The following is a 26,084-nucleotide window of genomic DNA, read 5'->3' as shown; positions in this document are numbered from 1 at the left end:
GATACAGAATTCAGCTTAAGGATTTTGAAAAAAAACCTCGTTATAATTTTAAAATTAATTGCCTGAAGCTAGTCTGTTTTATTTATATATATGTGTACGGATATATATATATATATATATATATATATATATATATATATATATATATATGAGAGCTGACAATTAAGCTCGTGAACTCATCCAAGAAAAGTGCTACATACCTCTGCTGAATATCACTACGGTCACCTTCAAAGTACTCCCCTTGGGAAGCTGTGCACCTACTCCTGTACCTAGTCCACCCTGCAAAGCAATTTTGGAACTCTTTCTGGAATGGCCATCAGATCTGTCATTGTATTACCCTTGATGTCTTGAATGTCATCAAAATGTCTCTCTTTCAACATTTCCTGTACCTCTGAGTAAAGAAAGAAGCCATTGGGGGCCAGATCAGATGAGTAGGGAGGGTGTTCCAACACAGTTATTTGTTTATTGGCTAAAAACTCCCTTACGACTTGTGCATTATGAATTGTTGGCGAAAAGTTCAGGTCATCTAACTTTTTCATGCAGCCTTTTTGACACTTCAAGTAGTAAACTTGATTAACTGTCCAATTGGTACAAATTCATAATGAATAATCCCTCTGATATCAAAAAAGATTAGCAACATTGTTACAACAAGTTTGAGAACTTAATTGTCCTCGAATGTGTATATACATATGTATATATGTATATGTATGTATGTGTGTGTATATATACAGAGGATGCCAAAAAAATGTATACACATTTTAAGAAAGGAAAACTGTATTAAAATTGTAATACTCAATATATACCGATAACAAAAGATGAATACAAGTCATGATTGACTTCTGCAATTACAAGAGTTGCTCAAGTTTCTCAAAGTGGTTACCATCAGTTTCCAGACACTTCTGATTATGGTGAACTACTTTGACCAAAGTGTCCACTTGTATGTATTTTTTTGGCACCCCAGTATATATGACAATGTAGCCATAGCGTATATTCTTAAACTGTAATCTAACTTTCATGCCTTTGTATACCATCTTCAGAATGGCTATTGTCATATAAAAGAACTTCAAGTGAATGTTCGTAGTGGTTTTATTTATAATTGCACCAAACTGGAATCATCCCAAATATCTCTGATCTGGGGAATGGATAAACAAACTGTGCTATCTTCTTACAGTGGAATACTATTCATCAACCCAAAAAAAGCAAAAACAACAACAAAAGAACAATCTGCTGATGCCTGTAGCAACATGGATGAATCCCAAATGCTTTGTGCTAAGTGAAAGAAGCCAGGCTCAAAAACCTACATAGTGTAGGATTCCACTTACATGATGTTCTTGCAAAGTAAAACTATAGGGACAAAAAAGAAAAAGATCAGTAGTTGTTAGGGGGTCTGTGAGAGGAGAGTCACTACCCAAGGAAGTGGGGAATCTTTTTCAGGCCGGTGAACTTTCTAGATCTTCGTAGTTTTGGCAGTTACATGACTATATGAATTTGTCAAAACTCACAAAACTTTACACTCAAATGGGCACGTTCTACTGTATGTTAATTATACCTCACTAAGAGCAATGGCTTGAGAAATTCATTGTTATCTTGTTAACTTTCCATCTTAATAAGCGTTAAAATTGCCCTTTAGCTTTGTAATTTGCCTCATGGGAAAACTACAAGAATATTTTCTCTTTTTTAACTAAAATGATAATGCCAAACCTCTAGTTATGCTTTTAAAAGTTTTAAACGTTTTTTTCTTTAATTCTAGATGGAAGCTGTACCCACGGATGCTCCAGAATGTTGCTGAAATAGACCTGTCGACTTCTGTTTTAGGGCAGAGAGTCAGCATGCCGATATGCGTTGGGGCTACCGCCATGCAGTGCATGGCTCATGTGGATGGGGAACTTGCAACTGTACGAGGTAGGAATAAGGGCCTCCCCAAAAAGGACAGAAGAGAATAACATTTAGTGACTCCCTTCTCTGTATGCATCAAGTAAACACTTCCCTGGGTGTTTTTACACTCATAAAAATTAAGCTCGTTGACGTTGCCACCAAAATGCCTGATTTATACATCCTGCTCCTCTACTTTCTAACTGTATGACTCCGGGAAAGATACAATTTGTGCCTTGGTTTTATTGGGTGTAAAATGGGGGTAAAAATAGTACCTACCTCTTTGGGTTACTGTGAGGATTAAATTAATTCACATATATAAAGTGCTTAAATCAGTGCCTGGCACAGGGTAGTGGCTTAATAACTATTAGTTATTTTATGAGCATTAATATCAACATCTCAGAAAATGGAGGTCTTAGAAATTGACTCATCCAAGGTCATACAGCTAGGTAGTAGCAGAGATGGAATTCAGCCTCGTGGTGACATTGTTTTAAAGCCCTTCCTGCTTCCCATAAATCCACATGATTCTCACAATGAAAGAGCAAATGCAATGACCTGGTCGGTTGTGCTTTCTGCCATGGTTTTAGACCATGATTCTTTTTTTATGGCTGGGTTATACTTCCAGTAGAGCATTTCCAACGGCCTTTGGAGGAGTGATGAGAGATTCAACTATGATGTAAAGAAATTCCTTATTAGGGCTAATTTATTAACTTCCCAGCCCCCTAGCAGCTAGGAACATTTGAGAAGGTATGCACAATGATTAATCTCCCCACATTCTACTTCAGAAACTCATATAAAACTTGGTAATGAATTCTATCTGGCTTCTTTTGATGCTAAGAAGGGCAGGAAATTCAGGCCCAAAGAGCAGGAACTAAATATTATTTTAAAGCAGTTTAGTTCTAAGGAATAAGGACCTTGTGGATTCACTTCCCTCCTTGAAATGTCTTCCACAGAATTCTGCCAGGGATATCAGCATGACACAGTCAGGGTACACTGAAAAGACTTAGCTTAGGTCAGAGCTTGGAGCTTCTTTAATTCTAGAACCACACGCAGGTAAGTGCTTTTAAGGCTTGTAAGGCCTGTTTGTCTATGGTAATTCTGAAATATGGGCAGGGAGAAGAAAATAAAAGGGAGGAGGAGACATACTATATGGGTATTTTGTCTATTTAAAATGGAGATAGCAGAGGACTTCCCAAGCATGCCAGAGACAACAACCATTAAAACAAAAGCAAACAGATCCACATAAAAAAAGAAAAATGAAACTTCCATGTTCTCAAATTTCCATAAAAAATGAAAACAAATGGCAAACTAAAAACTGAAAAAATAAGACACTGTAAAGGGTTAATGTCCTTTCTGTGTAAAGAGCACTTACATTTGAATAATAAAATAATATATAACACAAAATAAATTTTAAAAATGCAAATGAAAAAGGACATAAATAGAAAATTCACAAATGGAGACATAAAAATGCCCAATGAATGTATGAAAAGTATTCAATTCCACTAATAATCAAATAAATGTAAATTATAACCATATATTTTGTTTTCTGAATATCAAATTATTTTAAGATTACACAGTATAATCAGGTTAGAAGGAAAATGTACATTTTCAAATGAGATGGGAAGAGTATAAAGTGGAATAATCTTTCTAGAAAATAATTTGGCACTGCATATCAAAGCTTTTTAATGTAAATTCTATTTGATGCTATAACCTCTCTTCTAGAAATTCCAAGGAAATAATTATGATTTTGAGGAAACACATTTCTGCAAAGAGACATGTTATGCCTCTGTTATTTTTAATATTAGAAAAGTTGGGCGGGGGAGAAACACCCAAGTGTCCCATAATTGGAGATTGGTTGCATAAAAGAGGGTGCATTAAAAATGGGATACACATTTTAAAAATTAAATAATATAAAGAAAACAATGGTATGGCGAGAAGTGACAAAATAATAATTTTTAAAAAACAATTACAAACAATAGTAAGGTCCTAAAATGCATTTATTTTATTTTAGATTAGGACAAAGAATGCAGACCTCATTTTATGAGTATTTATTTATGGATGATGAAATTATTCATGTCTTTGTATTCTTATTTTTGGTCTGTACTTATATAATTCCCACTGAATTATTTTGTAAGAAGGAAACAATAAAAACAAAAATTTAAAAGAGAAAAGTGGAAAAGAGAACATGAAGAGAATGGAAATGATGGAAAGAAAGTAAAAGAAGGCAGTAAGCAGAACTCACTTGATAAAACACTCTGAAGCCTGCAAATTGTATATGTATATATAAAACTTTATTACTTTAGTAGATGTATGTTTGACAGGTGTCACTGTCCACATTTTGCGGGCAAAGAGCTAGAGTTCCAGAGAAAGCAGGTTTTCATAGCTAGTAAATAACAGGATTTACTCTCTACCTCACTTCCGATGGTGCCAAGATCAGTGCTCCTTATTTTGGGTGGGGGTGGGATGGGAAGAAAAACGAGAAGAAAACTTACTTAGAAACAGTAATTTAAAAGCCTAGGTAGGACTATGTTATCCAATGTCATTCCTCCAGGTCCTAACCACCAGGCATTATTGCTAATAAATACCAATTATAGTATTACTTTGCACTTATTTATCAAATATAAAGCAATTACCGAATTCCAGGCACTATTCTAAGTACATTACAAGTATTAAAGCATCAAATTCTCAGAGCAGCCCAAAGAAGTAGTTAAATTAAGCCCATTTTACACCAGAAACTGAGGAACACAGCAGATGAATAACTTGCCCAGGGTTGCACAACTCATAAATGATAAAGGCGGGATTCAGACCCAGGCAGTCTGGCTCTAAAGTCTGGGCCTCTAACCACCTTGTGCTGCCTTTAATTTCCAGAAAATCCCATAAAATATCATGAAGGGAAGCCCCTTTTTTTTCTGTCAAATACAGTCTCCTAAAAGTAATTAATTTATCACTTTCGGTGCATGCAAACAGGCCCCCCAGGAGAGGGAGAAAGCTGATAGACATTGGGATGGGTGGAACAGAGAGAACAAAGGTGGGGTGACACAGAAAACAGGGGAATTGGCAATACCCTCAAGAACCTAAGATCTGGGATCTGGTTCTTGTCAGGGCAGTGACCTCACATGTTATGCTCCAGATTTATAGTAGAAACCTTCCTCAAGGATTTCAACATTCTTAAGTTTTCTCCTACAAGTATATTCCAGTTACCACCTATGGGTTGATAGTCTATTTAATATTTAGATAGATCCTAAAAGCCAGTGGTGATCAGCTCCTAACAAAGAGTATTCCCTGTTTGGTACGTATGTTTTCGGATGGCTGGGTGACTTGGAAGGAAAGGATACGGGCCTAGAGTAGATACTCTTGGTGTCTGACATATATTTCCTTGTTACTTCCCATTTCTATCAGAACCTGCAACTTTTTGTCTGATATTTTCCCCGGCAATAGAATGACAAATGTTAGGACGGGTGGGTTGGGAGTGGGTTAGTGGGAGGGACCCCTCATGTAACGATGTACAGGAATTGGTGGATAGACACCCCAGCGCTCTTTGATCACTGCAACTAAAGCATTTCCTAATTCTATCTCCCAGTGTTCCCCAATGGGGTTGAGCCCCAGTTGCCCTCGGATGTTACCTGACCGTTAACACATCCTTCATTGACTGCCTTCCCATCCCTCTCTCACTTCCCTATTCCTTCAATTCACTTGTGACCCTTTCCCCCAAAAGACTTGCACTTACATCTTTGTCTCATTGTTGGCTTCTGGAAGGATGCAAACAAAGACAATGGCTAACTGAAGACTAGATACAGCCACAGGCAAATTTAAGTAAGAGTGTGAGAACATTCATATTTGGTAGAGATTGCCTTCTTTTCTCAAAACTCAGAAAGACAACATGGAATTATTCAGTGTGTGTTTGATTTACTCTATTGTTTCAAAATGTGGAAATCCTCTCAAGCAAGCCTGATCCTTTGGGAGACTGTGAAATCTATGGACATTGTTGTGGAGGACTTTTTCTCCCCACCCTCCTAATTATCTGGCCCCTAATCAAGGTTTCCTGTTTCCAGGGCCTTGGTCCCTAGCTAGAAGGAGAAATGAGTGCCAAGTTCAGAGGACAGGGGTTAGTTACTGAGCTTTCTCTGAAGAAAGTATTCCCTGGTATCAGCCTGGTCAGTAAGTGTAGGAGAGGGTCATTCAAATCGCCAGAGATTGGTCTGGCTTGAATAATTAAAATGGGCATCCAGAAAGTTCTGGAACTTGCCACAGTACTACATACTTCACAGTTGGCTCTCCAGGCTTCATCACAGAACTCTGCTTTGAGGATCTTTTGGCCTTTCTTCTCACTACTATGGGCCATATCCCCAGTATAAACTGGGCCCGAGAACAGAACTCTACTTTTTTACACTGCTATGTAGTTATAGAGTGACCAATGGAGCTACTTTTTTTTTCATTTTCAAAATGGCAATGAAAATAGAGTCGCCAACTAAAATACAGGGAGTCAGTTATGTGTGTATTTCTGATAAACAACAAATCATTTATAATTGAGTGCCCTGTATGTTTATTTGCTATATCTGGCAGTCCTAGGTAAATAAAAGCTTTTACCTTGAGGGATTCTTGTAAGGATTTCATGATATAAATTCTAGGGAAAGATTCCCCAAATGGGGTACTCTTTTATGTGCCTATCAGAATTCAGAGTCGCCCAAATCTTCTACTCATGAAAAGCCTCACCTTCAGGAAAGTACACTCCATTTCCATCTTAGTGGGAATGAAATTGGTCTTTTTACTTTACCAAAGATATTTTTCTTTTCGCTAAGCTTTATGCAGGAACCTCAAAAAAAAAAAAAAAAAAAAAAGGCTTTAAGAGCCAGGTTGGTAATGTAAGTATCCAAAGATGGATGAAGTTAAGAAAACAACAATGCAAGCTCAGTAGTGGAGACCAGCAAACTTGAGATTGTAAGTTCCATCGAAAGGGGGCAGCCATTGCTTGGCGCTAGCTAACTGTTGCCCCAAGGGAGTGAGGATATGGGGTTGCCAAATCTTCAAAAATTTTAAGAGAAGCCAGAAACCTTGATTTTTATGTGCAATCTCCTGGTTTTTAAATGTTGGCATATAAATCAAAATTCTCTAAAACACTGTTTGGGGCAACAATGAGTGGGCCAAAGCAAATACTTTTGTGGGCTACAACTATCCCTTGGGCTGTCCGGCTGGGACATCTGATTTATGTGGAAACTCACCACTAACTAGTTTCACTTCTTGTGGCAGGTCATTTTCACTCTCTAGGATTACGTTTCCTCATTGATAAAGTGAGCTACTTAAGCAAGATCAGTGGTATGCTTACTGTATCCCAAGGGGGGGTTGTCCCCAAGGATCTCCAGGAAGTTAGGTGTGTAGCTGAGCACACAGCCACTTGTGTTACAGGCTGAAGTTCAAAAGAACAGTTCTTTAAAGAAAGAATTCTGCTAAGACAAAAACAAAGGGGAAAAATGATGCACCACAGTGAGGCAAACCCAGAAAATTCCCAACAGGAGTACATGATCTTTATAATTTTCTTTTTTGTATATATAAATATATATACAATGTATATATAAATAGTTTTGTCCCCATTTAAAATTTTTTCAAATATAAAAAGAGAGAGCATTCAAAGTAGAGAACTGACCTTCTTATATTTCTGAAATCCCATCTCTATCCTCTACCTTCTAACTTTTATGCCAGCCCGGGAGAACATAGATGGTGGAGTGAGCATTTGTGTACCTTTGATTTTCATTTCTCAGAGCTTCGTTCTTGGAAGAGAGGAGAGTAAGCAGATAGGCATTTATCTCTGGATCTTCCTGAGAACACAAATAGGTGTTTAATAAGTGATGCATGAATTTAAAAAGTGATACTTCAAAGTCTTGCGAAAAATGATGATAGCCAACATTTATTTAGTAATTAATGTGTGCCAGGCAATTTGAATTCATTAACTCATATATCCCTGACCTCCATCTTAAAATGTATGAGGCCAAAGCCCTCAGGATCTTTCTCCAATTTTTGTTGATGTGAAAACCGAGCTTGGAGAGGTTAATTACTTTGCTCAAAGTTACTGATCACTTATGAAATGTTGTCTGTAATAACCTGCTCAGGTACTGATATTTCCAAATATCGTTAACTGCAGCAAGAACCCTAGGGCAAGCTCTATGCTAACTGCAAATGTTCTGTCTTTACAGTTTTATCCCTTCAGTTTTGAGAGGCTGGAATAGAACAAGCCAAAGAACATGAAATTCATTAGGAAACATGAGCCTTGTGCAAAATTCAGGTGCATAAATAAAGGGGCCTGAAATTTAAACAAACAAAAATTAAAACCCTTAACACCCTTAAGATAGAAAGAAAATAGCTGGGAAACCCTGAGAGGAGAGCAGTGTGCCATGCATTGTGTTATGAATAAGAGATTCATTGCAATAGATGATTTAGTCAACATTTTAATAATTGACAATTGTTATAATATTTAAGCATTCATAAATGCTTCTTGTAATGGCACATTCATTTGAAATTCTGTTAGGTTGTTATTTTTTTATTAGTATCAGGTGTACAAAACAATGTAATAGTTAGACACTTACACCCCTCACAAGATGATAACCCCCCTTCCCCAATCTTCTACCCTCTGACATCGCATGCAGCCATTACATTTCCACTCTCTCTATTCCTTATGCTGTACTCCGCTTCTTGTAAGATTATATATATATATATATATATATATATATATATATATATATATATATATATGTAATTATATATATATATGTAATTATAGTTGACATTCATTATTATTCAGCTTCAGGTGTACACCGCAGTGGTCAGGCATCTATACCATCCATGAAGTGGTCTCTGTAATAGTACAAGTGACCATCGGATACCCTACAAAATCTTCACAACATTATTGATTATATTCTCCAAACTGTCCTTCCTATCCCTGTGGCAATATCGTGACTACCAATTTGTGCTTTCTAATCCCCTCACCTTCTCCCTCATCCCCACCCCCCTCCCATCTAGCACCCCTCAGTTTTTGTTCTATATCTCTGAGACTGTTTCTGATTAGTTTGCTCATTTTTTCTGGTCTTTAGGTTCCACATATAAGTGAGATCATATGGCATTTGTCTTTCTCCATCTGACTTATTTCACTTAGCATGATGTTCTCTAGGTCCATCCATATCATTGCAAATGGTTAAGATTTCATTCTTCTTTGTGGCCGAGTAATACTCCATTGTATAAATGTATCAGTTCCTTAATACAGTTGTCTACTGATGGGCATTTTAGTTGTTTTCATGTCTTAGCTGCTGTGAATAGCGCTGCAGTAAACATAGGGGTGCATATATTTTTTCAAATTAGCGTTTTGGATTTCTCTGGATAGAGTTATTGTGTGTGTGTGTGTGTGTGTGTGTGTGTGTGTGTGTGTGTGTGTTAAGGTTTCTCCTTCATATACACTTCAGGGATGAATATAAAATCATGTCTACCAACATTTAACATATTGAAGGAAATAGCAATAATAAACATAAATTTGAGTAGTATATAAAAGAGGTTAAATTTCCATCTTGCAACAAAAGGCAGAGCATCTATGACTTCTCAAAAACCAAATCATAGAGTGTTTGCTATTCACTGAGGCTTTTAGGGCATCATCATGGAAACTCTCTTGTTTTATACACTGTGGCTGTAATAAAATTTTGCTTCATCCTCCATGGAGCTACATTAGCTCTTTTCTCCCTTTAAACATGGAAAGTGAAAAAGGAAGAGAGAAAAAAGAGATTAAATATTCATTTATCCTTTTGCTTCTGACTTGTTATATGGACAAGTGCCACATGAGGGAGTGCTGGGACCTCAAATAGAGAAAAATTAAAACCCACCTAATGCGTTCCAGGAATGCTCAGCATATTAGCAAATTCTTATTAAACTGTCAAAAGAAAAAAGAAAAAAAAGATTTTAAAAGAAATTCCTGCCCCTGGATGCAATTAGAGGCTACCACACAGGATTTGATGGGCCATAAAACCATTAAATCTAAACACTTTCTTTTTGAGCCTAAAAGGCCAGAACATTCCAAAGTGAAGTTTTGGGACTGAGCTATGACTTGACCACCTATTAAGGTGCAGGTGGAACAGATTGCACAATAACACAAAGAGCCATACAGACCCCAAAGAACTGAATTAGGGTATAGGTGAGAGCTGTAGCTGTTGAATTTTCTGGATTTTCCGAGATTAAGTGATCAACCTTAACATTGAGTGAAAGACCATTCAGCAAGAAAAATTGTCATTTCCTTTGCTCCAGACCCAAACGACGTATTTTTGAAAGCTTTATTGATTTATATATTTATGTGTTCTAGGTGACCGAGTAGATATACATTTCAGCATAACTATGAGGAAAATATCCCCATTATTCTCAATTTTACCTAAATCCAGGAAAAGCACCCAATTTGCTTTAAATGAAACTTTTACTCTTTCTGAAGTGAGTGTCTTTTTTGCCCCAGAAACTTGGACTTTACATTCCTATCATTAATCCTCACAATAGACCTGCGAGGTGATTATCATTTATCATTCTCCTCGCTTGACATGAAGAAGAAAGACGCGCTTTACCAAGGTCTAGAGCTGGTCGGCGGTGAAGATCGGCTTTGGGCCATTTCACTCTGGAGGCTAACCCAGTTCTTTGTCTTGGTACATTACGTGTTTTATCCGTTTTTACTAAGGAGGAATAAAGGAGAAAGGACAGTTCACGGAAACTTTGTCCACATGACATCAGTTAAACGTTTGAAAGGGAATGCTTCTTTTCATCATTATAGTAAAAAAAAAAAAAAAAAAAAGAGCAATTCACACTTTTTCTCACCTTTATTTTCAACCTACATCAGCTGTTTTATGTTTTGAATCTTCTTTTCCAACAATTAAAAGTCAGCGGACATGCTCTTTTTGCATACATACTCATGTACATTATACATATACATGAATGTATATTAAAAGGTTTTGGACCTCCTTGATGTACAATGCATAGATGTATATTATATTTAAAGTATATAAGTCAAATCTAAAAAATTTCAAAAAACTGATAGATTCAGTGTTTAAATCACTTTACAATGATATAAGCTTCATTAATCAAAAGTAGCTATTAAAAAATTAGACTCTAGCCATATTAAAGACCAACACATCAAATGATATGATTTCTATGATTTTGCACCGTAATTTAAGCTATTGGGCAGCTTTCTTTAGATCATGAAATTGCTTCTTCTTGAAATATTGATGTTCCTTATGACATAAAGTGTGACACTGAGAAGTCAGAGGCTCCCGTGTGTATCCCAATTCTGAGGTTCTTCAACCGAGGGAGGTTGATTGAAGATGTCATGTGCAAACTTGATATTCCTTGAAACCCTTTTAAAAGTCTTCTTACTGAGGTGTGGTCTTCATGCCATCTGTCAGTTATGCCCGGACTTGACAAATGAACAAAATGACAGAATGATAATCTGGGAATCATTACACTACAACTCATGTTGTAGTCTGTTACAGAGTTCAGCCCAAGAGATAAAGTGGAAGCAAGGAAGGGAAGGCTAAGATGTCTTTAGGACTAACTGTTGCTTGAAAATATTTTCATACAGAAACACAGAGTTCTTGAGGTGTAGTGACAGTATGATCATTCAGGATTTTACTGCTCCAAGTTCAGACAATGGACCATCATGAAAGCACTGGAAAGATGAAGTCTGGTTTCCGGGTCTTTCTTGGCAATGTTTAAATTTGTTAAGTTCCCTAAATAGTAAATTAAGATTTGTTTGACCATGTTTAAATATTTCAAGCATAATTGTAATGGAAGTTTTGTTCTTCTCTTAGATGACTGACTTCAGAACATTTTTTATCTTTTCTGGGTAACCTTAATGGTAATTTTAGACATTCATAGAATAATGTTAATTGTGTCTTTAACAAACGGTATAATGATAGTTCTTGTGCCAAAAGGGTTGACACGCTCAATGGATATGAGAATGCACATTTATGCAAACCCTTCGGTGTGTCAGACTCTGAGTTTAGAACCACATAACTGCTTGGTACTTTGTCACTGCATATTTTCCCCATTATATAATGACTTCCTGTGCAGATGACAAAATGCAATTTCTTAACAAAATTTCAGCCAGCTGTTTTGGTGACTAAATTTTGCAGGAGCTTTTTAATCAAGTGCACCTAAAAAACAACTTTAGGCCCTTTGAACATATGACCCCTTTGCCTTCAAACATATAATTTTAGAAACTTAAGTCATTTTTCCCCTAAAGGAAGCTTATTTTCAAAGAAATCATTTGGACCCAAAGTAGCACGTTGCTTCATTGTTCTGCTCTAATCTGGGTATGTGCTTTGTCCCACATGGATTAATGTTTCAAATAATAGACATTCACTTTCACTGATAATACATATTTTCCTCTGTTTGTTGTTGTAGTGGCTGTGGGTGAACATCATTCTCAGATGTATTATAACCCCCTTCCTTGTCAATCCTGGCATGACGCTGAACTTTAGTTTTACTTGATGATTCAGCATCTTATTTATATGTATAAGACTGTTGGGCCTGATATTAAACATTCGAGAGCTATTTTGCAATTGGTAAATTGTACCTTCTCAGCTTTGAGGAACCTCTCTCTCTTCTTCCTCACCTTCTGCCATTTTATTTTTATTTTATCATTTATTTTTGCATCTAATCTAAAATCTAGGAAGCTGGGCAAATCCTATGGAAGCAAGTTTATAAAATACGTCTGATAATGTTTAAGTGTGCTGAGGGGCTATTGATATAACGCAATTTAATGCCTTGACTTTAAAACTGGTAAGAGATGAATGCATAAGAAAATGTGGCAAATGTGCCTGTGTCTCTCTCCAGAGGGACACAGGTGGGATAGAAAGACACATTCATTAGCAGGATGTGACTGCCATTAGCAAGGGAGGCACCAGCCACTACCCACCCTACCACCACCAATATGCTTCCCCCTCCCATTGTTTGTAATGTCATGTCTTTACTCGCGCCATCAAATATCTCCCATTAACTTTGATGAGTCCTTGTGAAAGGACTGTACCTTGTCGTTCTCAAAGTATAGTTCATGAAACAAATATCAGTAGCATTGGAAAGCTTGTTAGAAATTCAAACTCTCAACTCCCACTACCTCACAAGAGCGCCTTCAAACTAACAGATGATTTAATCTAGTAAACACAGACCTACCGAGTCAGAATCTGAATTTTATCAACATCCCCACGTAAATCCTGTGCACAGCAAAGCTTGAGAAGCACTGGGAAGAGCCTTGCATGAAAGTTCCTGGTGTTTCCCAGCTAAAGGCATAGTTCAAATCCCCAAAGATAAAACAGTGTTAGATGCAGTGCAACTTGCATTCCCATTGGAAGACCCTCTAAAATGTTCTGAGAGCCAGCTGATTGCAGGACCACCTTAATGCCTGAAATGCAGCACGAAGGAAGAAGCAGACTCTAAATAAATGAGAGACGTGTACAAAGTAGTTTTCAATTAAAGCCGTGGGAGAGGCAGGCTTAGGGTCCACTCTCCTAAAACTTAAATCCACAATTGGTTTTTTGTCTTCTCTCCTCCACATTCACATTACCTGGATCAGAAATAAACATTTTCATTAAGGCTGGGGTAAAGTAGAACCCTGCCAAAATCTAGAAGCACAACTGGATTTCTTAGCCATAGGAAGAATTCTGCCAGTTCAAGCTGTTTTGCAAAGTTATTTACCTGCTCTAGCCCATTTAAATCACTGCATACTGGAGTTTAGAATTTGTGTCAACCCAAGAGGTGGCTGAATTTTATCTAATAGGAATTGATGTCAACCTCTGTAGTGAATTACAGGTTCCATAGCCTAGGAAATTGAGTTCACGCTCTACTTGAATGGTGGTTTGGGGATGCTGAACTACCCTCGATCATATGGCAAATTACTATAGACTCTTGCAGTGTTTCCCCACCCTAGGAAATGTGATGTAACTCCAATAAGAAACTTTATTTTGTGAGTGAGTCTGGGGATAGTTTTTCTTCTGTTAAACAGAACGCACCAATGTTTCCCACTAGCCCATAGCTCATTTCAGCCTGGGGAAGGAGCGATGGGTGATAGTTGAAAGTGACATTAATCTCATTTGTTTCCATCTAATTATATTTAATGAAAGAGTACACATATTATGTGCTATTGAGTCAGCTCCAGCTCCTGGTGACCCTGTGAATGAATGACATCCGCAATGTCCTGTCCTCAGCTCCTGTAGACACATGCCTGTTCCTTACTTGTACTCTGCTCTTCCCCAGTGACTGTTTCAGTGCCTTCTGACCGGGGATTCTCATTTTTCAGCACTTTCTCTTGTTTCATTTTGGACTTGCCTCATATGCTTTTCAAAGTAAAACGTAAGAGAAAAAAATAAGAAAAGAAAACGCAGCAGTGGTTTAACCATTGCTTTCTGCTACACATTGTGTGAATCCAAACTACATGAGCTCTGGTCCGCGGTGTCACCATCACCAAACGCCTATGAAATGTAAGTGCCCCAGCAGGGAAATGAAAGGGTAGGGAAACAAAAACATGTAGTGAGAATTTTAAATTTTTTTCTTTCAGGAATTATTGTTTGATGGCTGGTCTAAGCAAACACTGACAGTCCTTTAGATCTACTCTGCGGTTCTCTCTATGGAAACCTGTAGACACATAAAGGGGAGGGAGTGGGGATGGTGAAAGGCATGTTTTTATTGTACCTCTTAGATTATTAGCTGTTGTCTTGTTCCTGGTTTTTCTGGGATTTGCACCTTGGGAATGTAGGCGTTATCTCCTCTGATAATCTTTCCCTATATAAGACAGATGGAGCAGGGAGTTCCTTGACCTAGAGAAAACTTCTTTGTCTTTTAACAGCTTTCTTCTTTAAACATTTGACATTATTTGCAAGAGAAGAGATGAATGGGTGTCTTGAGTGGCAAAACCATTCCATAAGAAAGCTCAGTGTGGAGAAGATTATGAATGAAATTAGATGTTGAAAAATCCAGGTTTTTGGTAAAATTAGGAAAATTTAAAAAGCTACCTAGGACTTTTTCCCCAAATAGTGTTAGGCATCCTTTCACTTAACCCTTTACAATTGCATGGGTTCAGAGTTTACAGAGAAAATGTTCACAAACATTGTCTCAGTGGATTATTAGGCAACGCTATGAGTAGACAGGGTAGCATCTGTGTTTATAGCTATTTTGCAAATGAAATGTGCCTTGTGGATGACACAGCTGAGACTGTAGTTCATGCCTTCTGACTGTCATTCCGTTGTATCCTATTGTCTTTCTGAGATATAGATATTACCTCCTAGGATATATATATATATATATATATATATATATATATATATATATATATATATATATAATGTTTATATGTTTATCTTTGATGCTTCAATGCCTGAGACCTTACTAGTATCTCTTTTAGTGATGATGCTTGTGTGTTACTCATTTTTCTTATATCAATGGCATAATGTATTACTGTTGCCTCTAAATAAAAAGAAGAAGTAATGTCGTGTATAAACAGTATGAATACATCATCTAGAGCATTAAAAGTTTATGTTTCTATCCTTGAAGTTATATCTTAGGGATGACAAAAGAGGAGATGAATGGAAGTAAGGAAACTGAGGAAATAGAGCCCTGTCATATGGGATCGATGTTTACATGATGGTGTAGTCACCTGGGTCTGATCGCCAAGAGTTTTAGCTTTGGATCAACATTAGGGACCTTCATCGTGGGCAAGAGCCAGACCTTGCCTTTATAGTAATATCACCTCAGAGGTGATCTCCATTTTGCCAGGAGTTACAAAAATGCAACTTGTAGTGGCGTCTTCCATTCGTGCCACACAAGTTAGAAACAGGACTCTGAGCTGATTCCTGTCCTTTGTAAAATAATCTGACAGTTGCTGTTTTTCAGAGCAGGAGGTCAGAGTTTCATTGTGGGAAATGAATAAGAAAGGAAAACAGATTTCAAAAACATTGCTGCTATGAAGCACTAGATTAGGATAACTCTAATTAGAATTTCTTAACAAAGTCTGACTATGCTAGGTTATTTATAAAATTTAAAAGCTTGTAATTTTTGTCCCCAAAAGAGTGATGTGAGCTAGAAGGGTATTTCTTTACGTCTCAGACAAAGGTGACATGTAAAATATTTAGCAACCAGTACAGCAAAGCACTTGACCAATTAGAAGAGAGTCTCAGATGCTGTCTTTAGTGCTCTAACAGGGCTCTGGGCGTCCCCAGCTCTGCCAGGCATTAACTTTTAAATTGCTGGATTTGGTAGAATGGAGGCAGGGTCCAGGGATTCTTTGGGGATGACATATTGAAGGGACTCTGGAGGGGGATTATTTACTTCAGAGCCATGGTAATTTACCAACAGAATGGAAGTATTTCAATATTTTAACAAGCAGAATTGTCATCCTGGCATGTACCAACTTAATCTCAGATCTGCCCGTAGTGGATTTAGGCAAAGGTATGATTGTCTCTCTTAGTGGTTCTTGCAAAATCCCAGACTACCTTATCTCATTCTCACATAAAGCTGTGTTGAAAACAATGGGTATAATTTATAATTTTCCTATATTATAGCAAATAATCATAAATGAATGGGGACCACAGTAATCAGTAATATATGTTCCAAGGAGAATGGAGCCTTCTAAGTTTTGCTCTTGTTTTCTTCTGGAAGTAATATCTTATCCTCAACTTATAATATGTCAGTACAGACTCTGATATTTCCTCTGCATTCGGGGAGAGAGTCTCATTAAATTCATTAAATCACCAAATATTTATTGAATGCCTACAACTGGAAACAATGGTAAATTAGAATTTTGAGGGCCCTGATTCAATATTTCAGCCTCATCTGATTTAATCATTGGAAAATAAACATCTAGCACCAGTAAACATCAGGAGCCATTAGTATCTGAACCAGCAGATTCGGGAACTAGATGGCATGGACTGGCCTTGCTTTTCTCTGGATGTATATATGAAGGCAAAATATTTGTGAGGGCTGACACCTCTGCAAGCTTAATGATTCAAGTGGAGTAGATAGGACTGAATGCATTGGTTTGTATCATTTCAATGATCTGTATGGAATGTCTGTAGATATTTCTTATGAATCAAAGATCTTTTTGAGGATTTTTTTTTTTATCTTTATTGGCAAAGCTGCTGCTCACCTGCATGATGCTTTTGTGTAAACTACAAAACAGTGCTCTGTCACATGATGGTCCTTTTCGCAGGACTACTTTGTATAGCCACACTTTGCACCTACAGTATGTGGCAGGCTTTGTCCACTGGATTCCAAGTTTCTGTGCCTTCCCAAACCTGTTGGCATGATAGCGTCCCTCAGGCATGTGGCAAACCTGCTCCCTTGGGTGTTATGGCCCTGAAGTCTTGGGGGAGTGCATTTATCTATGCTTTCTTGATACCAGAGGAGTGTTTTGGGCATCTGGGAGCACTAGAAATTTAATTTAAAAAAAAAAGAAAGAAAGATAATTGCCCTAGGCAGGGGGATGGCGGGGAGGGGAGTCCAGGGATGGTGGTGATGGTCAAACATACTGGGTTCTCCAACTTTGCTGCCCATTTCTGTGTGACCTAACAAAGGTCACATTCTGCTCAGTACATAATTTCTTTGTGGGGAAATTGGTGGTTAGGGAATTCTGACCCAAGGAATCAATGTCCCTTGGTGCTCCTTTTTAACAGCAGTGGATGGCCTGAAGCTATTTTCCATATTTGCAAATCTTAATGAAGATCAGACAATGGTCCAGATGTTCATATGTGTTATTACTTAATAAAATGTGGTTTGTTGAACAACATTTTGCAAACCTTGAATCCCGATGAGAGAAATTCTCAAAGGAACACTCAGAGGGTACAGAGGGTACAGAGGGTGACACATAGATAATATAATCTCCTGTTCAGGTCTTCTTTACATGGATGATGACCTGAAGAACAGGGGTGAAAAACACCTTCGAAGTCATAGGAAAAATAGCATTTATCAGAAACAAAATCCATTTTATGACCATTTGAACTTAGCGTTTTACAATCAAATGATAATGCTACTATTTAAATGTCTAAATTGGGTCCAAGACTAGCAGCATCCACATCACCTAGAGCTGGTTAAAAAGGCAAGTTCTTGGGCTTCATCTCAGACCTACTGATTCAGAGACTCTAGGGGTGGGTTTTAGAACCTGAGTTTTCACAAACACTCCAAGGGATTTGATGGTCCACTTTGAGAAGGATGGAAGTTTTTAACCTCTCAACATTCATGTCTCTTGATTCTCTCATCACCCTATGAATATCCGTTGGACAACTACTTTTACTCATTTGATATGTGGTGGACACACAGATAAGTCGAATGACCCAGTGTCATAGAGTCAGTTTCATATGTTAATTATCTCTTTGCATGTTTGGTATGTGGCATATATGCATTGTATCAGTTTGTCCTCCACTAAAGCTGACCTCAATTTTACTACCTATTTTTGGATGAAAGCTTATTACCCATGTTCTTTCAAATTCTCTAAGACAAGTGGTTAGAGGACTCTATCTAATTTTCATTTATTTGCTTATTTTTTGATATCTTGCTCAAAAGGGTGTGAGGAAACTGCTGTCTATTTGGGATGTCTAGCATATGAATTTTATAAAGTTTTAAAAGACATAAATGGTAGAACACAACTTTACTAAAAATTTAAAGAAAAAATTAATCTCATCCATAATTCTCCCACATATCATTAGTAATTAGTTCATTTAGGCTCATATACCAATAACCACATTTGTACAAATGTGGAATCCTGTTATATATGTCATTTTGTAGTCTTTTTTGCTTCCTTAATATATCTTGAACATCTCTTTATTTTCATTAATCTTTTTTCATTAATGTAATAGTCAGAAACAGGATATATAACATATTATATATATATATATATATATATACATACACACACACACACATATGTATACACATAGAGAGAGAGACAGAGACAGAGAGAGAGACAGAGAGACAGAGACAGAGAGAGAAAGAGAGAGACAGAGAGACAGAGAGACAGAGAGAGAGAGAGGAATATCTATCTACCAAAATCTAGTGAGCTATTTAAAGAATTAATTCATGCAATTGTAGAGGCTGGCAAATCCAAAATCTTTAGTGTAAGCTGGCAGAATGGAGACCCAGGGATGAGCTGATATTGTAATTCAAGTCTGAAGACAGACTACTGACAGAATTCCCTCTTCCTCAGGGAAGGTCCATCTTTTTCTTAACTCCTGCAACTGATTGGGTGAGGCCCTCCAGATTATGGAGAGTAATCTGCTTTACTCAAAGTCTGCTGGTTTAAATGTTAAATTCATCAAAAATACCTTCACAGCAATACCCAGACTTATTTGAGCAAATATCTGGATACCATGATGTAGCCAAATTGACACATAAAATAAACCATCACAAAAATAGTACCTTTAATAGATGTGTACATTTCATCTTGTATGTGAACTACATTTTATCCAATCCTCTAAGGTGGAATATTCAGATTGTTCCCATTTTTTTCACCTTACATATGGCACATCTTTGGCTATTTATCTCGTTTTTATCTTCAAGATCAATTCACAAATTGTGGAAAGGAATGCCTATTTCTAACTTTACCAAGATTCTTATTGCCAGATTGTCCTTTAGATGTCTTTACCCCTTGAACTACAACTAAAGTCTTTGAAGTGAGGAAAATGTCAGGCATGCCTTGATCTTCCCTCTCTTCCTCAGCCTGCAGGTCACTGGGAACCGGCATGATGCTGAGTTCCTGGGCCACCTCCTCAATTGAAGAAGTGGCAGAGGCTGGTCATGAGGCGCTTCGCTGGCTGCAGCTGTACATCTACAAGGATCGTGAGGTCACCAAGCAGCTAGTGCAACGGGCCGAGCGCATGGGCTACAAAGCCATCTTTGTGACAGTGGACACCCCTTACCTGGGCAACCGCTTTGACGATGTGCGTAACAGGTTCAAGCTGCCACCCCAACTCAGGTAACCAATGGTATCTGATCCCCTAGGCCCCTGAGATGGTTTTCTAATGCTCTTTGCTCTTGTCATAAGCCAGCTCCAAAGATATGCTGCAGTTTCCAAGTGGGTGCCCCGGGGATTTATTTCTTCACAAAACGTTGGTCCCAAAGTATGGTTGAAAGGGATCTATCTCATCTAGGAATGATAGGGCCTGGGTTCTAGAGATAGCATCTTTGCCAAATATACATAATCTCCAACAAGTCACACCCCCCTTATGGATGTCACATACTTGAGCTATAAAACAGAAATAGGAATTACCCATATACTTATAAAAGTCAAATAAACTTACATACCAGAGAGCATTAAGGGCTTTTAGAAGTGTGAATTGCCACATAGATGGAAGATAATACAGCCCAAGCAACAGTTTTATTGTGATCCCAATACCCTAGTTCTTTGCTGAAATCAAAGAGCCACCTTTTAACTTTATTTTTCATTGTATTTTGAAAAAACTGTGGGTTTGAAGGTTGAAGAAAGCTTAAAGAGTTGAGACAGAAGGAGTCACATGTTTAATCCCTTATCTCCTACCTCTTCTTTCAGCAATGTTCCTCTTTAATTGTGGATCAAGATTCATTCATTCTTTTACTGGTTCATTCATTCATTCACTTACTCACTTATCTTAACAAAAACAATATATCTAGTAATCTATAAATGAGCTATGATAGTTTTATTGGGTCATTCAGCTTTAGCCCAGTAGCAGGGAATTCTCCTTTTTCCTGTAATAATTTAGGATAAGAATCATCTTGATTCTAAGATGGGAATTCAGTGTTTACGGAGAAAGACCCCAACATCGCTAAGCTCTTTTCCTTTTGCATTTTTCCTTTCCCCAGTTCCCACTCAAATCTGCTCTTCAGTTTTTTATTCCAATGTGTGACTGATATCCTCAGGGCTAACAGTATTTGAACAGAAATCAAAATCTTAGTTCTAATAGAAGAGATTTTGATGATGGGATGTCAACGCATACATGGCAGTATGTGGAACAATGAGAAGTTTCCTTGGATCCTAGACCTCACTTCACATGGACCATTGCTTACTCTATCTACATATAAAGTTAACCCTTCTAAAAGATCCAAAATCTGAAAGTTTCAAAATCAAATCCGCATTCCATATAAGGACAAAAAGATTGTTGGAAGCCAGGAGTTCCATAAATGCTATCGAGTGGGATGTATCTCAACCATCACATAAATCCATATACAGTCTTGTGTATTACATATAGCTCTGCTGAGTATATACCTATTTGTTGCGACCTGCACAACACAAGCCATGGGAAGGCGAGGGAGGCGGTGAGGGTTAAACTATAATAAAGGGACAAAGACTCATATACAGTTAAATCACAGAGGACCAAGGGACTGGCAGCCTCAAGAGACTGGACAGTATTTATTGATTACAAACAATGAGCATCACATGATTAGAGGCAGGGTCTATGAAACTCTTACATCATTTCAAAAAAATGATTTCAATACCCAATTCTTTGTCCCAAAATAGCCGAAGCATGTCAACCCAAAATGACTAAGGTGCGGTATGCACCACCCTGGGGGAGAGAGTCTCTCTCGGAGAAACTGTCCCTTGAGCTGAGCAGTAAGAGCTAGATCTTATCGCTCTAATGGGCCTCTCTCACAATAAGGTGAGAGGGAGTAGCAGAGGCCAGCAGCAGCTTCCCACAAAAGGAAGGAGGGGCAAGGCTCCCTCCTATTATTTCTTTTTTCTTTTTTTTTTTAATTTATTGGGGTGACAATTGTTAGTAAAATTACATAGATTTCAGGTGTACAATTCTGTATTACATCATCTATAAATCCCATTGTGTGTTCACCACCCAGAGTCAGTTCTCCTTCCATCACCATATATTCGATCCCCTTTACCCTCATCTCCCACCCCCCACCCCCCACCCCCCTTACCCTCTGGTAACCACTAAACTTGTCTGTGTCTATGAGTTTCTGTTTCTCATTTGTTTGTCTTGTTCTTTTGTTGTTTTTGGTTTATATACCACATATCAATGAAATCACATGGTTCTCTGCTTTTTTTGTCTGACTTATTTTGCTCAGCATTACACTCTCAAGATCCATCCATGTTGTCACAAATGTTCTTATATCATCTTTTCTTACCGCCGAATAGTATTCCATTGTGTATATATACCACAACTTCTTTATCCATTCATCTATCGAAGGACATTTTGGTTGTTTCCATGTCTTGGCCACCATAAACAAAGCTGCAGTGAACATTGGAGCACACGTGTCTTTATGTATAAATGTTTTCAGATTCTTTGGGTAGATACCCAGGAGAGGGATTGCTGGGTCATATGGTAATTCTATTCGTAATTTTTTGAGGAACCTCCAAATAGAAAAAAAGTACGAATGGAATTTATTATTTCTTATAGCAGCTCATTGGGGTCTCAACGGGGTCCCATCTGGCTTGAGTTGTCCCTCCCGTGAGGAATCTTACTCGTCTTTGACCACAGACCCTTCTCTTGAAGACCAGATGGAAAGACTCAGGATATTATAAGCTCAACCCCAGAAAGGCACAATACCACAACTTCTTCTTTCCTTAGGGAATTTTTGGGAGGGACAGACGGCTAGGCTACTGTGTGACCACACCCCTATTTGAGTATAAAGTGTTGTGCATAAAATCTTGCTGTTGAGCCTTATGTAAATTAGCTATGTGATGTAATCTCTGTAATAATTCCAGGCAGGTTTAGGATATTAATTCTGCACATGGTACCTTTAGTGACCAATGACAAAAAGAGAGAATGCTCTTCCTGTCAGACCTGCCAGTAAACCTGCTCCATATATCCCAGACACAGGGTTGCCCAAACACAGGGTGTGTCATTCTAAGAAAACAAAAACAGAAGGTTCCTGACATAGTCCTACTTATTGCCAAATTCATCAGAAAATGGATGGCTTCAAAGTTCCCTAATATGAGATCTGTATTCACATTATTTCTCTATTTTGATTACCTTATTTTTCAGACTTTCTAAAATAATTAGTTTCCCCCTATTTAGTCTTCTGACAGCAAACATTTCTCATTATTTCCCTTTGGCCATTTGAAAAGGAGTTCGTTTTCTTTTTTTTTTTTTTTTTTTTTGGCCTCCTGTTAATACTACTACTAACAACAACAACAACAATAAATAACATATTAGTTGTTTTTGTTTTTGTTTTTTCAGCTTAATAAGCACTTTCTTGTTCTGGGTAACAAAAGGTGTTCACGGTGATATCTACTTAGCTAGGGGAGATGACACAGTTGTTAATTCTGGCTGGTATCTCTTGCTCCTTCAGTGCCACGGCCACTCAGTCAGGAGTGGGAAGATTGATTTGCTTTTTTCCTTTTTGCGCTGCTCCTGGGCTCCCACCCAGATGATGCGAAAGACCATGAGACAAAGGCTCTTTTCAGCTGTCCATGTGCACAGGAGGGGCCACAGCTTCACAGCTTGTCACATCTCCCATCTGAAGATGAGCAAATAATGAACAACACACCCAGATGACTGGGAACACAGGAAACACCCCACAGCCCGGTACCCCAGCCCCAGAGCGCATGCTGGCCTTGTTTGTCCTGGTGACCTTCAGGGCGGGCCAGCACCTTCGGGTCAGCTCCTCTGTGGCCCACATTCAGCAGTCGAAGGCAGCCCACACAAATGGGAGGCCCAGGCTTCCGCTTGAGGCCACATACAACCGAAAAGCTCATCTGTTACAGCCTGATATGAAATCAGGTTTCTTTCTGAAACTGACCTGACTCATAGAAGGTGAAGCCGGGCTTTTCAGAAGTGAGGTTTGGCAGGCGAGGGAGGCAGGAAATCCAGAGGAGAAAGAGTCTGTAAAGCAGTGGCTCCTTCCAGCCCTTGCCACTTCCTCTGCCTGGGTGGGGGGAGGGTCCCGACTTTTGGCATCTGGGAACCAGCCAGAGTTCAGGAGTTTGGTAGTCTCTGCTTGATCTGTATGCAAAACACATATTTGTGTGTACATTGTGATTGAGATGGAGGTTCCTGAAACTGAGAGGGAGTAGGGAGAATGCCTGTCTGCTCTTGGAAGAAGCAAGGAATGAAGACAGTTCACCAGACTGATTCCTGAGGTTTTGAGGCAGGGGCTTTTGTCTTTCTCTCTATCCCATGGAAACGGTTCATTTCCTCTGGATAAAGATTTGGCTCTTCGGTGTAGTGCCAGAGAAATTGAAAAAGAAGAAAAGTAATTTCCAATCACTGACTAAGATCACGGTAAATCATGACACGTATCCCTTTAATGATTTGCCTGGGGACATGTTTCCTTAAGCCCTGAAATGATTTCTTAATCACAACAACCAGAACAGATCACTCAAAATCAGGTCAGACTGCTGCTTTCTTCCCAGCCCTCTGACAATAAAAGTGGCCTGTGAAGCTTTACATGAGCAGGCCCCCCATTACTTTTCTGACCTCATCTGCTAGCACCCTCGTTTTTACTCACTCTTCTGAGCCACATTAGCTTCCCTAATTGTGTTTGCAACCTGCCAAGAGCACGTACGCCGTATAGCCTCAGTACTGAATCACCCCTCTGCCTGTAACATTCTTTCTCAAAATCAACATTACACTAACGTCTTCACTTTCTTTACCTCTTGATATCAGGGAATGGGTCTACCTATCTGTACATTGGGAAACCAAAATAAAAATAAACAGCAGAGATCAGAATAGAGACATAATACGTGTGGGAATCTTGAAGAGGTGGTGGGGAGGGAAACATTTTCGAAGGAGGACTTGATACATGGTCTAATTGCCTCTGAATTCTTGGGTTAGAAAACCATTCACAATATAAACCGTGTCAAACAGAATAATGCCCTCCCAAAGATGCCAATGTCCTAATCCCTGGAACCTGCAAATATTACTTTATACGGCAAAATAGACTTTGCAGGTGTCACTAAGGATGTGAGATGTAAAGATTATCCTGGATTACCCTATAGGCTTAATGTAATTAGTCCTTATAAGAGGGAGGTCAGAGTGTCAGGGCCAGAGAAGGAAATGTGATGATAGAAGCCGAGGTTGGAATCATAGTATCAGGACTCAGGGAACCTAGGTGGTCTATAGAAGCTGGAACAGGCAAGGACATGGATTCTGCTCAAGAGCCCCCAGAACAGCCCTATTCTCACTATGACTTTAGTCCAGTGAGAATCATGTTGGATTTCTGACCTCCAGAACTGTAATGAATAAACTTGTGTCATTTTAAAGCCTCTAGGTTTGTGGTTATTTGTTATAACAGCAACAGGAAGCATATACAACAACGCTGCTCTGCCTATTTCCTCTACAAGGTAGTTTCCCAATGAGGCCAAGTCTGATTACCATATTTAAAATTTCAAGTTAAGCCTCTACCAACTCACTTCCCTCTTATTCTGCTCTACTTTTCTTTTCTTTATTTTTTATAGTACTTATGTGCTAACATGCTCCATAAATTACTTACTGATTGTATTTATTGTTTATTTTCTGTCTCTCCTTGCTAGAGTGTCAACCCAATGTGACCAGGGATTTTTGACTGTTTAATTTACTGGTATATCCTAAGCATCTAAAACACCAGCACACAGTAGGTGCTCAGTAAGTAATGGTGAATAAATAAATAAAATATATGGGAGCATATGAGATTAACCCAATAAAACATGACCAGTAAAAAGTTGAACAATGGTTTAATCTCACACTTAAAATCCATGCTCTGAACCTTTCTTCTAATTACCTAGCCACACTGAAGAGAAAGTTAACAGGGTTATGGTTTCAATATAAGTGTTTTTCTAAGCACAGAATTAAAGGCTGGTGGACCATGTACCAATTCCTGTATGTATTACGAATCTATCTATATGTCTCTCTCATATTTGTTGTTATCTTTCACTTTGTGTCCCACTATGGAGACACATAGCTTTTTCTTTAATGTTATATTACCAATACTTAAATAATATATATTTCTCAATAATATTTTATTATTATTAGTGTTACTATTGGTGACTTAATAATGTTTAACTTCTTAATGTTTCTTTTAGTAGTTGTTACTATTTTTATGATGTAACTTACTAAAAGCTAAAATAATTTCTATATTAGGTTAAAAAGTATGTTTGAGGAACATTCAAGGCACAATGAGTCCCTTACGAAGAAGAAATTCTATCCCTTCTCTTTGAGTCACTAAATAGATTGGGATTCAGAGAATTAAATCATAAGTAATCATGTTATTATTTTGATGTTGTCCCTTTCCTTCCTTATGAAATGGAATACTTTGGT

General features: G+C 38.1%; 1 protein-coding gene across 1 annotated transcript in view; it reads left to right on the top strand.

The window, feature by feature from the left end:
- Positions 1–26,084, top strand: part of HAO1 (hydroxyacid oxidase 1) — a 50,530-nt gene that overhangs the window by 5,763 nt on the left and 18,683 nt on the right. Inside the window, exons 2-3 of the mRNA XM_019734922.3 lie at positions 1,751–1,902; positions 19,582–19,837. Coding sequence (XP_019590481.3) covers positions 1,751–1,902; positions 19,582–19,837 — 408 coding nt within the window. The remainder of the gene's footprint in view (positions 1–1,750; positions 1,903–19,581; positions 19,838–26,084) is intronic.

This window comes from Rhinolophus sinicus, chromosome 13, assembly GCF_057876585.1.
Source record: "Rhinolophus sinicus isolate RSI-liver-muscle chromosome 13, RSI-T2T, whole genome shotgun sequence".
Classification (NCBI taxonomy): domain Eukaryota; kingdom Metazoa; phylum Chordata; class Mammalia; order Chiroptera; family Rhinolophidae; genus Rhinolophus; species Rhinolophus sinicus.
Note: the sequence above shows the minus strand (reverse complement) of the source record. Positions and strands in the feature narration are given on the sequence as shown.